At 40.7% G+C, this 16,258-nt stretch overlaps 1 protein-coding gene across 12 annotated transcripts in view; it reads left to right on the forward strand.

Moving 5' to 3' along the window:
• The window catches only part of diaph2 (diaphanous-related formin 2), a 569,879-nt gene that overhangs the window by 425,772 nt on the left and 127,849 nt on the right, over nt 1-16,258 (forward strand). For 11 of the 12 annotated variants that reach the window (XR_011343050.1, XR_011343048.1, XR_011343047.1 and 8 more), the window contains one exon: nt 13,379-13,514. Coding sequence is in view for 3 of the 12 variants with exons in the window: in XM_069893428.1 (XP_069749529.1) it covers nt 13,379-13,514 (136 nt within the window). In the remaining 9 variants the exon portion in view is untranslated. Of the gene's footprint in view, nt 1-1,792; nt 1,894-13,378; nt 13,515-16,258 lie in introns of those variants that run through there. The other variant, XM_069893430.1, reaches the window with a different exon arrangement.

The following is a 16,258-nucleotide window of genomic DNA, read 5'->3' on the forward strand; positions in this document are numbered from 1 at the left end:
TCTCCTGTCCAACGGTAAACCCAACCTCCAGGAATTCAATTCACCCACCCCCATCAGTTCTTGTTTCCGAATCCACAAAGCATTTTTGAAGATTCAAAATTATTGTCGTGTAATAAAACATAAAATGTCATATTACAGAAAATTTCCTTTTTCTACCATAAGTAAAACAGAGATTTGCTATCAGCAAAAATTGCCTTGCTCCACTTACAGCCAGAGAAATAGAAGCAAAAGAAAGTTCCCCCACCAGGGCCTCAAAATGCCCCTGGTTTGGAAGGCTCCCGAAGCCTCCGCAGCCCCACAGCATTCATTCGGAGCCATCAGCTACCTGAGCTCCAGGTACACACCTCTGACACAATCAGGAAACCTCCAGCATCTCTCTGATCTCGATTCCAATACATGATACCCTTCAGTCAGTCTTGAGCCAGTCCCCAGCAGTCGGCAGCCTGGTGTGAGTCCTTTCTCACAGTCACCAGCAGCCCGCATCCCACGTGTATACCTCCCCTTAAGACACCAGTAGCCCTCCTGTGTGTTTCTGAGCCTCAGCCCCTCACTGGTTTGGTACCGTGGTCACAAATCAATGGGTCATTTCCTCTGCTTCCCCTTCCCTTCTCAAATGGGGGGGTGGGTGGTATTCTCCATGTTTTCTGGTGCCCTGTGCCAGTCGACTCCTTCTCTAGAGTCTGCAAACCCTTGTGGCTGCTGCCAATCGTGGATTCCAAACCCCTTGGTGATAGAATTTTAAAATAAACCACCATCAGCTCCTTTAACAGGTTGTTTAAAGCATGTACAGAGCCAACGGTAGTCAAACTGGATGTTTGGAACCCACGGGGGGAGCGCTGAGATTTAACTCCCAGTGGATCTGCACCAACGGCAGCATTGCTCTTACAGCAGCTCTGGTAGTGCCACCAGTTTTCTTGTCTGCCCCCAAGGCCTTTTGGTTGCCCTGCTGCCCATTGGCACCCTCATGAATCCCGGTCTTAATACCTTGTTCCTACTGCAGCCTGGAGTGAGGTCTTGATCGGCTGAGCCCGCACTAGTCTGCTGCTGTTGGAACCTCTCAGGCTTCTCCTTCCCAGGGAGTATTTAGGGGTGGGGGGAGGGAAACATTCACCCGCTCTGCTTCCCTGTGCTGGTCCACTGTTCCCCGGAGCTCAAGGGTCTGGGCTGCTGAGTGTGGATGTCACTATTTGGAGATCAAAATCTGGGCATTACTGTTAAAACTGAAACCCATCCCCGTTCTCAAAAAAATTAAAACCTGTGCAGGACCATGGGGCAGAACAGCCACACAGTCAGACCCTGCAGAGGAGCATTGGAACACCATACTTCTGCTCCCCCATTTTTCCCAGGCATGCAGCGGAGTGGCATCAGGAAAGGGAACATGAGAATAATCATGAAACTCAATGTAATTTATAGTTGATATAGTTCGTATGAAACCATGCCAATGCATGATCAATCGTTGAGGTTTTTTTAATATATCCTATTTTATCAGCACCTGCTGTTCAGGCAAAATACTTACAAATTGAGATCTTGTCTGTCGCTGGAGATTGCAGCTTGGTGCAGTGATGACGATGTAGAAATGGAGTGTGAGATTTGCCAAAAAAAGAAAATGATCCACAGCAAAAATATGATTTTCAGGAAAAATGAAAAAAATCCAGCAGGTGAAGATTTCTTAATGGGGGAATAAAATATGATTTTCATATATTTCCAAATTTGCATCAAATATAGTGTCAAGAAATTATCTTAAATGTTGATTATAAGTAACAATTCACTGACCACCACAATTGTTCCACAGCAGATGCAATCTCGCTGACTTTCCACTCCACCCTGGATCACCTAGACAACAGCAATATGTACATCAGAGTGTTTTTGATTGACAACAGCTCAGTTTTCATCACCATCATCCATCCCCTCAGTACTGGTCAGTAAGTTTCAAAACTAAGGCCTCTGCACCTCTCCCTGCAACTAGATCTTTGACTACTTCTTCGGAAGACCACAGTCATTGCTAATTGTTAACAATGCCTTCCCCTCACTGACTATCAGCACAGGTGCACCTCAAGGTTGCGTGCTCAGTGCACTGCTCTACTCTCTTTACACCCATGACTGTGGCTTGGCACAATTCAAATGCAATCTGCAAATTTGATGATGACACCACGGTTGTTGGCAGAATCACAGATGCCAATGAGTAAGCGTACACGAGTGAGATAGATCAGCTAATTGATTTGTGTCACAACAATCTTGCACTCAACATCAGCAAAATTGATTGTGGACTTCAGGAAGGGGAAACCAGGAGAACACAAACTAGTCATCGTCTAGGGGTCAGCAGTGGAGCGGGTAAAGAACTTCAAATCCCTGGGTGTCAAGATCTATCCTGGGGGCCAATATGTTCATGCAATTATCAAGGCTCACCAGCAGCTATATTTTGTTAGGATTTTGAGAAGATTTAGTATGTCACCATAGACGCTTACAAATATCTACAGGTGTACCACGGAGAACATTCTGACTGGCTGCATTAATGTCTGGTATGGAGGTGTCAATGGACAAGATATAAAAAGGCTACTGAGGATTGTAAACTCAGCCAGTGACAACGTGGGAATTAGTCTTCACTCCATTGAGGACATCTACAAGAGGCAGTATCTCAAGGATGCAGCCTCTGTCATCAAGGACCCTCACCACCCAGGCCATGCCCTCTTGTCACTGTTGTGATCAGGAGGGAGTTGCAGGAGCTTGAAGACCAACACCCAATGTTACAAAAACAGCTTATCCCCCACCGCCATCAGATTTCTGAATGGACAATGAACCACAGACTCTACCTCACTTTTTTCTCTTATTTTGCACTAAATATTTTTTTTTAAGTAATTTATAGCAGACAATAATGGCAGCAAAGCAATAAATTTTGTGACATGTTCATGACAATAAACCTGATTCTGATAACATTTTATTACCAAGCCTGGTAAAAGTGTAATGGTTGAAGACAGATTATTTTAATCTGCTCTGATCTAAATAATGTCCTTCAAACATGAAACTTGGGCAAACAAGATCAGAAGTGTTAATAATGTTTCATCAGTGGAGAAAGCCTGGTCAAAATTCATCCTCGACCACATCCATTAAATGTGCAATGTAGAAGCATATGCACATCGTAAAATTTGTTTCCAGATACTTTATTCAGGCGTGATTTTATCCTCCAGCCTCCTGACATTTGTTGCAGGCTGGTAATTTAAAGCAGCCAGTTGTGCAGAATTCCTGATGAGATTTTGATAAAAGACTACATCTTCTTATTTTGTGGTGAAATGCCATAATAGGGGGTTTGGCAGTTTACTTTGATGTCACTCTGCACTGTGAACTGAGGCTTGCTTCTAATCCGGACCAGCTGGTTACTCACCTTGTCACCTTTCTCTCTGAACGCAGCCTTTGTATCTACTGGCCTCTGCCAGTGACTGACCAGCTAACCTTTCTCTCGCTGAGGAACTTCAGAATTTTTTTATGGTGAAATCCCACTCACTTATTAACAGCTGAAATTGCATTTCTTTTATTTGATCTGGCACAAATTTTATTACACACTTCTATCCTGGCATGAACAAACAGAACCAGTTCTCTTGACCCTTGCCCTCTCTTGTCTGTTATCTGTAAGCTCTTTGATGCAATTTTTATATGCCACCAAGACAAAATTTGGAATATTTTCTCAGTCCTCAAACACAGCTTCAATCATTACACAACGGGACGTACAGTAAAGAAAGTTTGAGAGAAATTGGTATTCGATCAGATGGGCCATTTGTCCATACAATATGATTGGATCTTCTTTACAAGCTGATGCAATCAGTGGTTTCACAGATGGATAATATTTTGCTATGGGAAATTATAGTATTATTTATAATATTCCTGCTCAAGGGCCATGGAGGGCATGCTCAGTGTTATCAGTCAGTGTACATTGCATGATTAATATTGGTACTGGGAAGTTCAATTGCACAAATGTAGTTGGGAAATGGTGTATGCCTGGAATACTAAAATGGGCTCTAATTTCTCATTTCGAGAAAGACCAATCCTCAACCAGCCCAAGATTCTTCTGTTGGGTGTGGCCAAGACATTGTCAAGCAAGCAGGGTGTTCCTCTTCAAAGGTAAGTCCAGTGATTGACGGTTTTAACCACTGCAACCCTCCCGAGGCACTGCCTCAAGAAGGCAGCCAATATCAGAAATTACCCCTACCACCCTGGTCACAGCATCTTTGCTTCCTTCAGGCAGAATGTACAGAAGTGTGAAGATCAATATCTCTAGGTTCAAGAGCAGTTTTTTTTTTCCAACAGCTATCAGACTCTTGAAGCTTCTCCCCCTACCCTCCACCTTTATTATATTTATCATGGAGTGCTCCAACACTACAAAAGAACTGTCTGATCTATTGCATCACTTTTTTTAACACTCGGATTACTGTAAATATTTTCTGACTATCTCTCATAACTTATTTATTGTTTTTTTTAATACCATTCCATTTACTTTTTTTTCCCCCAAGCACTTGTTCAGCTGTGGCAAGTAAGAATTTTGTTGCATGTGTATATTGTACAATGTATGTGACAATAACTCATTATTTTATCATCGTCCCTGCCTCAGACATCATCATGGCTCATTAGCCATTGAAGGTGAGCGATCACTGGACTTACCCATGACAGATTGTTGCTTTAATACAGTAAAGAAGCAGACAGCAAAGTTTGCACATTGCATGCAACTTTGTTGTGTGCAAACCTTTTCTATACTTGGCAAATCAGCAGACATGAAATTGGTAAAAAAAAAACACTGCGCGTGGCTGCAATGTTGCATGACGTGCAGTTGAGTGAATTTTTCCAGCACATTGCATCAAACTGGAGCAGGTTACTTGTGCAGCACAACTTTATCAGGTATTTTGATGCATAAAAATAATTTCTAGCCTGATGGAGGCAGGCACATTACCCACAGTGGAATCAAGGCACTGTCAGAGAGCTGAGAAAAGCATTGACTGTGTCAAAACACGAAGAAATAAAGTCCTTTGTAGAAATGAGAGGCATACTCAGAGAGGAAATGTAAACACGTTCATTTTGAGGGGGAAAAAGTTGGCACCTATTACAAGTGTAATATAGCGCAATGTGCTACCATGAAAATTAGTGAAGAACCAGAAAATAAAGCGACAGGCTCGGGCTTTACACCAGAACTTGCAACTTTCTTGAAAAAAAAGTTCCTGTAAAAGTACTACAGATTTCAGAATGCTTTTGACAGAATCACCTGCCTGGCATCAGGTTGCTATGATGTCATCTTTGGTCAAACAGCTAATCACATCAAAGAATTCTCACAGATAGCAAACCAGCATTTGCAATATTTAGTCCCTGAGTAATGTACTTCAAACTCTGCAATGATTTTATTACCTAGAAGGCATTCTGGCAAAACGGTGATTTGACTAAGAATAATTCTGCATTAGGACCACATGATAACATTAATGTAAAGGTTTGTGCAGTTTGCAATTGCAGATTTATGTTTCCCTTCTGGCAGTCTCTCAAGAAAGATGACTGCAGTTTTGTGAGTTCTGGGGTGACTTGATGAGGCTAATATGTGAACCACGAGTTCTTTCACATCTAGTTCAGGATGTTTGTGAGGTGCTGCACTACTTTCCCCAGTATTACTGGCTTTTGTGTTGACTTAAAAGTCCTTCTATTTTGAATGGTCATGGGTCGTGGGTCAGGGGTTCCCAAATGTCATAGGAAGGTTTCATTTTCCTTTACCTCTCTCTGCTTGGAGTCTGGTTTTGACATGTGAAAGAAGCAGGTTGTTCAATGTAAGATGACTGAGCATAATTCGGGACTTAGAGGTGTGGATGATAACCTGAGAAAAGAAAATTATGTCCATTAACTAATTCTTCCAGTAGATTTATAAGATTTCATTGTGATTGAATTGATGCTATCTTTCTAATGTCCTGTGAACATTCCAGGTCTTAAAATTACAAGGGAAGGGCCTGTGCTACCCAATATTCATGAGCTTTACAGCTTTTGTGACCCATTATTTAATTTTTCACCATTCCTGTTATGACCTCAGCCATTCTCAATTGTGCTGTTAATATTCTGCTAAATCAGCCAGAGAACATGTTTCACTCTTGTTAAAGCTGGAGAATCTCCAGTCACATTTGCGCAGAATAGTGGCATTGGTGAAACTGTCAAACAATGGAGAAATCCAGTCAAGTCTGAGGTAATATGTTTTGGGAGGTCAAAAACAAGAGGAAAGCTTATGGTAAACGGCAAGACCCTGAGAAGCGTTGATGTGCTGAAGGATCTTGGGCTGCAAGTCCGTAGCTCCCTGAAGGGTGGTAAAGAAGACATACGACATGCTTGTCATTGTTCGGGACATTGAGTATGGAAGTCAGAATTTACATTGTGTCTGTATAAACCTTTTGTCAGGCCTCCTTTCTCAGAGTATCATGCAGTTTCTGATCACCATACCACAGGAAGAACTTGAAGGCTTTGGAGATGGTGCCGAACAGGTTCATCAGGACAGAGCTTGGGGAGAGAGATTGGACAAGCTTGAGTTGTTGTGACATGATGGAAATTCATAAAATTATGAGAGGCATTAATAGGGTACATAGCCACAGTCTCTTTCCACAATCCCCCCCCCCGAGTGTAAATGTCAAATACAAGATGGCATAGGAGAAAGATTTAAAGAGATATGTGAGTGCAGTTTTTGTTCACGTGGTGGCTGTGTGGAACTTGCTACCAGAGGACGTTGGAGAAGCAAATATGAGAGCAGGCTTCAAGGGGCATTGAGGAAAATACATGATCAGGTAGGAAATGGCAGGAAACAGATTGTGTGCAGGCAGGTGGGATGAGTTTGATTGGCATTACAGCCAATCCTGGCGAGAAGGACCAAAGGACATGTACCAGTGCTGTACATTTCTTTGATCATGCTTAAAGAAACCTCACCACAAGCAGCAAAATGGGATGCAAGATTAAAATTAAATGTAAATCATTACCTTTGTGAGAAAGACTGGAAGGAAAGGATTACCGGACAGTGGAAGTGGACAAGTGAACCATCCTACTTTATTGCTTTGTTAATTATATTACGAGCAACTGCAGACCTCTTTCTTGTCTTATTCCCAAAATAAAGGAAAAAATGTTTAATTATTGGGAAATTTGGTTTTTTTTAAACTGCTTCGATATTTAAGCCGTATTATTGTTCAATTCTAAATAACATCTAAAGCACAGGGTTTGCTTGCAAATATTCACATTTCCATTTCATTCAAGCACCCTTTCCAGGTAATTAACGATATTTCCTTTACTTCATGTTTGCAAGCCTTAAGAATTTCTACACTTTTTAGCATTTCAAAATATATCACCAACTTTTGATCATCTTCTTGAATTCCAGTTGATAGATTTGCTTTTTTTTGTTTTGAACACAGCCTCTTTTCAATGCTAGCTACCTCTATCCAATATTATTATGATTTTTTTTTAAACAGGAAAAAATAGGCACCATGGTTCCTTGCTAATCTATTTTCTTACTTCCCTTGATGGTTGGAGCTGGAGTAAAGCATTTGTTCCAGGAAAGTTGAGGTCATGCGAAAATTAAGATTCTATTTAGATGGGACTGTACTCACTGGAATTTAGAAGAATGAAAGTTGATCCTATGGAAACATATAAAACAATGAAAGCAATAGATTAGATAGAGGTTGGTAAGTTTGTTTCCATTGGTAGGGGAGGCCAAGACTAGGGGACATAGCCTCAAAATTCGGGGTAGTAGATTTAGAAAAGAGGAGTAACATCTTTTCCTAAAGAGTGGAAGATCTGTGGAATTCACTGCCTATTGAAATAGTCGAGCCCTACCTTAGAAAATATATTTAGGACAAAGATGGATAGAATTTTACAAGGTAAGGGACATGAGATGAACCTATCATCAGATCATCCCTGATCTCATTGAATGGCGGAGCCAGATGACCTACTCCTGCTCCTATTTCTTATGTTCTTATGGTACCTCTCATAACACCCAATCAAATGCTTTTGAAATGAAGTGTGGTTACTATTCCAATATAGAAACATGCACTGGAGTCCATGGAAATTAAAGTATAAGGGGCCATGGTGAGCAGCTAAGTCAATATTGTAGTGGGTATAGGTCAGTATTAGATCCATGAGACACATTGAAGCCTATCAAGGCAGATAGGCAGATATAAATCTGAAACTTAGATCAAAATAGACTTGACAGTTAGAATATAGATATTTCAGGAAGAATGTAGGTGAAAAAGAGTGGCATGTATCAAAATGGTCTCCATGAAGTTGTGGAAATGTACAGAATTTCTTGCCACTGATGAGCCACACTTGTTGCTGACATGTACGGTAAGTGTGAAATTAATTTTCACAGATCGGCCTGTGACCGTTTCCAATGTAAAGTTGTTCCGATCTTGACCAAACAGTGAGAGGCTGGAGAAACTCAGTCAGTCCATCAGGCTGCATTCAGGGAGAGAAAGGGACAATCAGCATTTCAGGCCGGGATCCTTTATCAAGACTATGCGAGAAGGGGAGATAGAAGTATTGTAAGCAGTGGGGGAGGCGGGGGGAGGGGGGGGCGGGGGGGGGGGGTGGAGAACGGGGAGGGAAGATAAATTGGTCAAGAGGTGAGAGGATACTGGACCAAAGAAAGGTGGAGAGTCAGGTAGGTAGGAGACTACTGGAGAGCAGAGAAGTGAAGACCGGGTGCAGCACAGGAAAACAAAATTGGAAAATTCCACCTTCATGCCGCAGGATCCAAGACTGAATGGGAGGAATATGATGTGTTTTTTACATTTCCTCACGTTTACATTTAGCCTTAGCTTGGCAATGGATGAAGCCGACTCGAGTTGAAGTACATGCAAATAGCCCCTTGAAGGCAGCAGAACAAGTCAATGAGGTTGTGTAAAATGGTATACAGAAGACTGCATAGTTTGTTCGACAAGCTCAAAGGTGAAGATTATTTGCTGTTCATTACATTTATGGTGTTTAAGCACACAAAACACGTGCTTTTTTTTCTGGCAGGTTTTTCAGTGGCTTGCTGAGTATATTCAGTAGTATTTATTCTTCTTGTGAGTGGTGGTTGAGCGTGCAATGGGAAAATGAGTTTATCTGCAAAGCCAAGATCTTTAAAGAATGCGATGGGGTTCATGTAATTCTTTTTGGCATGTCTCCTGTTGTGCTTCACATTTCCTCGTTGACAACAATATTGAAGGAAATTACATTTATCCCAATCCATTCCTAATTGGATTCCAAAACTGACAGTGTGATCAATGCTGCTTGCAAAGTTGAAGGAGAAGCTTTTGACAACATTGATTACATCGGGAATGATTCCATTTGCTTGTAGAATACACCATGGGTGGTCCTGTGTTTGCTGTTTAAGGCCATCTCAAGATCTATGAATTCTAGGTATTCTTAGCAATAGGCATTCTACTCATTGTTGTGTTCCATAACATAGAAACATAGAAACATAGAAGATAGGAGCAGGAGTAGGTCATTCGACCCTTCGAGCCTGCTCCACCATTCAACGAGATCATGGCTGATCTTAAAGTTCAGTACCCCGTCCCTGCCTTCTCTCCGTAACCTTTAATACCCTTATACTGAAGAAATAGATCTAATTCCCTCTTAAATAGATTTTAATGAACCTGCCTCTACTGCCCTCTGTGGCAATGAATTCCACAGATTCACCACCCTCTGGGTCAAGAAATTCCTCCTCATCTCGGTCCTAAATGGTTTGCCTATTATCCTCAAACCATGGCCCCGGGTTCTGGATTTTCCCATCCTTGGAAACATCCCATCTGCATCCATTCTGTCCAGTCCTGCCAGAATTTTATAGGTCTCTATGAGATCCCCTCTCAATCTTCTAAACTCCAGCGAGTACAATCCCAATTTGCGCAATCTTTCCTCATAAGTCATTCCTGCCATTCCAGGTATCAGCCTGGTGAATCGCCTCTGCACTCCCTCCGTTGCAAGAACATCACAGATTCCATAAAGTAATCATCAACTCTCTTCGCTCATTCTCTTTACAAAAAAAATGGTTTGCCCTCTTTGAAGAGTGTTGCCGCATATTTTGACATGTATTGCATCATAATTTGGCCTAGTACCTGGCTTGCTACACGTATAAGTGAAATGCCACATCCATTACAACAATAATCGAAAGCCTCTTTCTTGGGTATCATAATTTTAATTCCATTATTCACTCATCTGGTACTTTTTCGCTTTCCCACATAAATATGAATGGATACTGCTAACTCTGGGTTCATCTTTGCATTCAAGCAGTTCTGCCAGAAACTTGCCTGCATTTGATTATTTGATGCCCTGGATGATCTAATTGCTGACTGGGGTAACTTTGTTGATATCTTCTGTCTCCCGAATCTTTACTTCTTTCCAGGTTGCTCCTTGTTCAGTTGTGTTTTGAGGTATTCTGTCCACTGAATGTCTTGTTTTTTTCTGTTGTCAGTCAGTGATCTAATTTTTTTTTTGACTGAGTATATTTGTTGATGCCTGCTATTTGTCGGATAGAGCGTGTCAATTTGCAGATGGTTCCTGCAATAAAATCTGAAAATGTTGGAAATTCTGAACAAATCAGTCAGCATCCGTGGATGTTTCAGGTTGATGAGCTGTGTTTAATTTTCCTGAAAAGTCATAGGTTTTTCACATGGTGTAAGGAGAGAATGAGCAAATTTAAGTTCTGGGAGTAAGGAGAGAATGAGCAAATTTAAGTTCTGGGAGTCACTAACTCAGAGGATCTTTCTTGGACAGAACACACAAATAGCATCGTGAAGAAAGCATGTCAGGACCTCCACTTCCTCAGGAGATTGTTGAGATTTGGTATGACATTAGAAATTTCTACAGATGGAAAGTGCTGACAGGCTGCATCAGAGTTCGGTTTCAGAATGCCAATACTCAACAACAGAAAGCCCTGCAAAAGGTTGTGGACCCAGCCCAGGACATCACAGGCAAAATCCTCCTCACCATTGAGAACATTTACAGGGAACACTGCCGTCAGAGATCAGCAGCATAATCGAGGATCCATATCATCCAACCCGCAGTCTGTTCTCGCTGCTACCATCAGGAAAGAGGTACAGGTGCCACAAGACTCGGACCATCTGGTTCAAGATCAGCTGCAACCCCTCCACCATCAGACTCCTCAACAACAAACTCAATCAGGGACTCATTCAAGGACTTTTACTTTTGTAATTTATTGATTTTTTTTTCTCTCTGTAGTGCACATTTCAGTTTGTTTACATTTCTTTATTTGTTTACACATCTACATTGAATCAGATTTTTTTGCACCATCAGTAAGTGGTTATTCTGTCTCACCTGCAGGAAACTAATCTCAGGGCTGTATGCGATGCTATGCATGTATTTTGAAAATAAATCTGATAGCTGGATGAATGATCAGAGAGGTTGGAAAGGTGTCAACCAAACAGGATGCTTAGTCCTAGAGCAGGGGTGTCAAACTCAAATTCACAGAGGGCCAAAATTAAAAACTTGGACTAAGTCGTGGGCCAAACTAAATATTTATTGAAATTTTTCAACAACATCTGCATGTTTTCTCTTCTTTCAACATATGTAATGTTAAACTTTTTCTTATTAAAATAAATGTTTAATAATAGTTTTGGTTAAACTCTTTCCAGAAGAAGCATTAACAAATGAGAAATAAAATATTCAATAAATAATATTTCTCTATAGCCTTTAAGCTCATTTTAAATGTACTTTTTTTTCACAAACCAACAAGTCAAAAAAATAACAACTTGCTTCAATGAAAATCCAATCTTTCAACTATGAACAGTCCAAAGTTAACCAAAGAAAATATTAATCCAAGCTTAGCTGTGATTTACTCTGATGCACCTGGGTCTAAACTAAACCAGATACTTGGCATCTCTTCTTAGATACAAGTTCATCAAACTCTGGGATCAGAGTTTGCCTCCCACCTGTCTTGAAAGGTCCTGTTTTCTGTCTTTCGTTTGGCCATTTTTCGTAAGGGGTTTATTACATGTGAGTTGGGCGACAGGTCACAGATGCTAATGAAAGTAAAGAGAGGAGGTGGGGGCAATTAGCGGGCTGACGGGCCGGCGCCAACGAATTTGCAAAGCATTCTGGGATTTGTAGTATTAGCTGTGCATGCGCAATACTGGCGCGGCAGCCAGCTGGCCAACTCTAATACATATTTGATATGATCTTGCGGGCCAAATATAATTATATCACAGGCCAAATTTGGCCCGCGGGCCTGAGTTTGACATGTGTGTCCTAGAGGATGTCGTGTTTTCTTGAGAATTGTTGGAGCTGCACTCATCGAGCAAGTGGCATGCTTTTTAGCTCATGCCCTCTAGATGTTGGACAGAGTTAGAGATGTCAGAAGGTTACTTAATTTCATGTTAATTGTTTTTCCATTTTTTTAAAATTAATTTAAATTTGAACAGTATTTAAAATATCTCGGAATGTTGCTGGAGTCCCAATTACTCTTCTGAGGGAGTAGCATACCAGAAATACCTCTGCCCATCCTCATCGTGTTACCAACTTGAACATAGTACTGAATGAAGAGTCACTTTCACTACAGTTGTCACACAAGCATTTTCCTCATCTCACAGATTTTGAACTTTCTTTCTCTCTTAAAATTGCAGTTTGGTCAGGCTGGTACTTACTGTTTTGAAGTATATTTTTTTTGTCAACACCTTTTCAATGCCACTGGTCATTAATTAACCATCCCCTGACTCTAACATTGTTTTACACTTAGTAGTCTTGTGAGATAGCACCTCATGCAGATTTGATGCTTCTCTTTAATACATTTAAAGTAATTGCTTGCAATCCTTTAAGAGTGCGAGACTCGTGTTCATAGCACTTCAAAATTTTGGAGTGGGTGTTTGTTACTGTTTCCTTGCAGCTGATTTGAAAGATTATTTATGCTACCAAATCAATTTACATTGGTTGCACATCCCACATTTGATGCGTAGGTATGAAACAGTTGACTTTGGTTGTGCTTTCAGATGATTCATATCAAATGGATTGTTGTTTGACTCGAGACAGACTGAGCATAAGATTCAGACTAGATTGATTTAAAGACGTGATGGATGTATTCATCCCAGGGAGGGGCAGAGGGGTGAATCAATTTGGGTAAATGCTGATGCTTTGAAGCTGCTGGGATTAGATGAAGAATGTGCTCTTGTACCATATGGAGATTATTCTTGTTCATCACAGTTGGGAGATTTCAAATGAACAGTTAATTCAAAAACATAAAATGGTGGGACATCCCAGAGGTTGCCAGATGTCAAAGTCTGCATTGCTACATCTGTCACTGAGCATACATGGTCAGTTCTGTTCATTTCTTTTCTTTCTCATACGCTAGTAATATATAGTAATGCAGAGTTTCTCTTATGTTTTTCTTTATGAAAAGGAAGCACTGAAGGACAACATTAAGAAGAGGGAAACAGAAGAAAAGATCAAGAGAGCAAAACTGGCTAAAGAGAAAGCAGAGAGAGAAAAATTGGAAAGACAGCAGAAGAAGAAAAAATTGATTGATATGAACAAAGGTAATTATTTTCATGATAAATAGTGATCACAATTAGCATGTTATTGTTGAAACAGAACTTCAAAAGTCACTGGTGTCCTTGGGGCCACAGTCTGATACCTGCATCACTCTGAATGCTGGAATTTTTCCCTGTTCTTACCTGTTCAACTTTTAATATCACATTAAGCATGACAATATTCATTATTGTCTTCCATGCCCATGACATTGCTTCTGCATTTTGTCTCTGAGATGTGTTCAGTTCCTGGCCTGATGTAGATCATACATTCTGTTGCAAGACTTTTTTTTTAATTCATTCAAAGATGTAGGTTTTGAAACATTCAATTACAACAGAACAATAGAACATTACAGAACAGAAAAAGGCCTCTCAGGCCCTTCGAGTCTGTGCAAACCATTTTTTTTTTGTTGCCTAGGCCCACTGACCTGCACCCAGTCCAAAGCCCTTCATACCTCTCCCATTCACATACCTGTCCAAATTGCTCTTAAATGTTAAAATTGAGCCCATATTCACCACTTCAGCTGGAAGCTCATTCCACATACCTACCACTCTCTGTATGAAGAAGTTTCACCCTCATGTTCCCCCTAAACTTTTTCCTTTTCACTCTTAACCCATGTCCTCTGGTTAGTATCTCACCTACCCTAGTGGAAAAAACCTATCTACATTTACTCTGTCTATCCCCTCATAATTTTAAATAACCATATTAAATCTCCCCTCATTCTTCTATGCTTCAGGGAATAAAGTCCTAACCTGTTTAACCTTTTCCTGTAACTCAGTTCCTGAAGTCTGAGCAACATCCTTGTAAATCTTCTCTGCACTCTTTCTGTCTTATTGATATCTTTCCTGTAATTAGGTGACCAAATTTGGCCTCACCAATGTCTTATACAACTTCAATATAACATCCCAACTCCTGTACTCGACTTTAATTTATTATGGCCAATATGCCAAAAGCTCTCTTGACAACTTTATCCACCTGTGACACCAATTTCAGGGAACTATGATATCTACCCCACTCCTTAGTGCCCTACTATTTACCATTGATGTCCTTTCTTTGTCCTTCCAAAATACAGCACCTCACACTTGACTGCATTAAATTCCATCTGCCATTTTTCAGTTCATTTTTCCAGCTGGTCCAGATCCCTCTGCAAACTTTGAAAAGCTTCTTGGCTGTCCACAAGACCTCCAATCTGGGTGTCATCTCCAAACTTGCTGATCTAATTTACCACATTATTATCCAGATCATTGATATAGATGGCAAACAACAATGGTCCCAGCACTGCTCCCTGAGTTACACCACTAGTCACAGACCTCCAGTCTGAGAAACAGTCATCCACCACTACTCTCTGGTTTCTCTTGCCCAGCTATTGTCAAATCCAGTTCACTACTTCACCACCATGAATACCTAGTATCTAAACCTTCCTGACTAACCTCCCATATGGAACCCTGTCATAGGCCTTATTAAAGTCCATGTGGACCACATCCACAGACTTTCCTTCATCACCTTTCCTGGAATCCCATCAAAAAATTCTATAAGATTGATAAAACACCACCCGGCCTACCACACTCAAAGCCATGTTGTCTATCCAAATAATTGAATATCTGATCTCTTAGAATACCTTCCAATAATTTACCTACTAATGACGTCAGGCTCACCAGCCTATAATTTCCAGGGTTTCTTTTGGAGGCATTTTTAATCAACAGAGCAACATGACCTGCCCTCCAATCCTTTGGCACCACACCTGTGGCTAAGGACATATTAAATATTTCTTCCAGAGCCCCTGAAATTTCTACACTAGCCTCCCTCAAGGTCCAAGGGAATATCTTTCAGGCTCTGGGGATTTATCCACCCTTATTTGCTTTAAGACATCAAGCACTACCTCCACTTTAATCGCGGCATAGGTTCCATGACTTCACTGCTTCTTTTCCTTACTTCACACAACTCTGTGCCCATTTCCTGAGTGAATACTGATGAAAAAAAAAAATTAAGATCTCTCCCATCTCTTTTGGCTCCATTCAAAGCCAATCAAGGGGACCAATGTTGTCCCTTACTATCCTTTTGCTCTTAATATATCTGTTGAAACCCTTCAGATTTTCCTTCCATTGTCTGCCAAAACAACCTCAAGTCTTCTTTTAGCCTTCCTGATTTCTTTCTTGAGGTTTCTCTTGCATTTTTTATACTCCTCAAGAACCTCACTGCACCATGTTGCTTATACACCTCCCTCTTCTTCTGAACCAGATCCCCAATATTGCTTGCAAACCAAGATGTCTTATGGCTTTGAACCTTGCCTTTGATCTTGACAGGAACATAAATACTCTGTACTCTCAAAATTTCACCTTTAAATGTCCTTCACTTACCTCGCACATCCTTGCCTGAAAATAATTTACCCAACCCACACATTCTAGATCCTTTCTCATTTCCTCAAAATTGGCCTTTCTCCAACCCAAGGCCCAAACCTATCCTTCGCCATAATTAACTTGAAACTAATGGCATTATGATCATTGAACCCAAAATGTTCCCCTACATATACTTCTGTCACCAGTCTTGTCTCCATCCTTAAAAGGAGATTCAAGATCCAGTATTGCACTCTCCCTAGTTGGCACCTCTATATATTGATTTAGAAAATATTTGACAAATGCCAAGCCATCCAGCCCTTTTACAGTATGGGAGTCCCAATCAATATGTGGAAAATTTAAATCTCCTGCTATCACAACCTTATATTTCCTGCAGTTCTCTGCTATCTTTGTACAGA

This window comes from Narcine bancroftii, chromosome 8, assembly GCF_036971445.1.
Source record: "Narcine bancroftii isolate sNarBan1 chromosome 8, sNarBan1.hap1, whole genome shotgun sequence".
Lineage (NCBI taxonomy): Eukaryota > Metazoa > Chordata > Chondrichthyes > Torpediniformes > Narcinidae > Narcine > Narcine bancroftii.